At 47.7% G+C, this 1,973-nt stretch overlaps 1 protein-coding gene across 1 annotated transcript in view; it reads left to right on the forward strand.

Annotated features, from left to right (window-relative positions):
* Positions 1-678, forward strand: part of LOC102200011 (platelet-derived growth factor receptor beta-like) — a 3,371-nt gene extending 2,693 nt beyond the window's left edge. The window contains exons 4-5 of the mRNA XM_005755047.1: positions 76-208; positions 298-678. Of these exons, the coding sequence (XP_005755104.1) occupies positions 76-208; positions 298-400 (236 nt within the window). The 3' untranslated portion in view covers positions 401-678. The remainder of the gene's footprint in view (positions 1-75; positions 209-297) is intronic.
* The last annotated feature ends 1,295 nt before the right edge of the window (positions 679-1,973 follow it).

A 1,973-nucleotide genomic window follows, 5' to 3' on the forward strand; every position in this document is an offset into this window, starting at 1 on the left:
ACACACACACACACAGACAGGTCACTTTTGAAAGTTAAAGAAGTTTAAAACAAATCCCGCCCCCTTTCTTCACAGCAAGTGCCACCTCTCAGGTAAATAGGCCAGAGGCGGAGCCAGTAGAGGCAGGTTCCTCGCATGTCGCTTACATTCTGCCCGTTACCGAAGTCACAATTGAAAGCAGCGGTGGCGCTGCGCTGGACGCAGTCAGGTACGAAACCATGTGATGCGGTCAGGTACGATCCTGCAGGCTACGATGCCTGTGAGGATGATAGAGATGATGCTGTGTTTTCTCTGCAGCCCTTCGATGTCAGACTCTCCCGCCATCTCATACTCTCCCGAAGTGACATCATCAGAGAACAGACAGGAAGCTGTGGGGCCTGAGGAGGAGAGTCGTCTGTGAAGGTTTCACCTGCCTGAAAGTCTGGGGCAGGGTTTAAATAACCCATGCATCTCTGCAAAGGGGCTCCTGTGCCCTGAGTATGGACTGTAGGAGGTTGTGTAACCTTTTTACCTGCAAAGCTTGTTTAGGTCACAGAGTCAGAGTGTGCTGAGTGTGCAGCAGGTCCTGATTCACATTTATAAACTTTAGTATCCTCATGTACTCTGACTTTTCTATCTGTATATCCAAACTGCTGGCCCGTGTCAGGACTGAAGCTCCCATTAAAATGTACTCGTGGATCAGACTGTTCTGATGCTTCCTCATGAGAAACACAACACACACACATATCAGGGTCAACAACAGTCAGCTCACCTCCAATGTTCAGGTGGAGGTTCAGGTGAAGCTAGCAGCTACAGCCACCTGTTTCACCATCCACATCAGTCACAGAGGCCACACCCCTAATAATGCCAAGTTCAATACAATTTCTGAACATGAAGCTGCTTTGGTATCTATATAGACCAGTTTGTGTATCAGGCTGTGAGCATGTTTATTTTAACATTGGAGTCTATGACTCACTGCTGCCTCTGCTGGACACCAGAGGCACTGCAGTTTTCAGGATTTCTTATTTTTGGTTAGGTGCTGGTGGTGGTGGAGAAGAATATTTGAGTTTTTAAGTTTAAACCAGATTCAATTCAATTTTATTTATACAGAGCCAAATCACAACAGTCATCTCTTATAAGGTAGACCCTACAATAATACATGCAGAGGGGAGGTGACAAAGAGAAAAAAACTCAGCACGTGAGGACAAGAAACCTGCAGCAGGTGGAGGAGGAGGTTCCCCCTGCAGGTGAGAGCTCAGTATAAAGGGACCTCAGAGCCCTGGAAGCCACGTCCTCTGTGCCAGCTGCATTTCTTCTGCTTCCTGTTGGAGAGCTGGAGGGCAGAAATGTGCTGAATGTCTGAAAATGTTTCCTGTGAAAAGAAGAATCGCTGTGACTCAGCTTCTTCCTCATTTATCCCGCAAAGTTAAAATATTGTGTTAGAAGGCAGCAGGCAAGGGGTTAAAGGACCTCCACGTTACCGCTGTTTACTCCCTGAACTGTGAGAAAGCTCATTAAACCCAAGAAAACCTACTAAGATCTTGATTGTCGTCACACCATGGATCCCCGAGCAGCTTCCAGGGTTTTTGCTCATTTTAGCAACCGCAGGTTTGAGGCTGACCACAGGAAGTCCCAGAATAATGACATTATTTCACAGACAGTAACACAGACTCTGCCTTAATGAAACTAGACCTCAGGCCCTACAATGAGTCCACCTGTGGTCATGGAAACCAGCTGACAGGTACAGGTGTGCCGCTCCCAGCAGGGTGCTGGTCCCCCAAACATGCCAAAAACCACATTAATATCACCACAGAGCCTGAGTCAACCACACCACCATACACACAGAGAGGGGAACCCATGGAAACAATAACCCCAAAGCAGATGGTTTGGTCCACCTGTTGGACCTTTACTCCAACCACCTCACACCACTCTTTGGTTCAAGCAGGAATTGCAGCATGCGACCTCTCAGTGACGTGGGCGCCATCATTAATCTG

Source organism: Pundamilia nyererei, unplaced genomic scaffold, assembly GCF_000239375.1.
Source record: "Pundamilia nyererei isolate P.nyererei 1_Seehausen unplaced genomic scaffold, PunNye1.0 scaffold00871, whole genome shotgun sequence".
Classification (NCBI taxonomy): Eukaryota; Metazoa; Chordata; class Actinopteri; order Cichliformes; family Cichlidae; genus Pundamilia; species Pundamilia nyererei.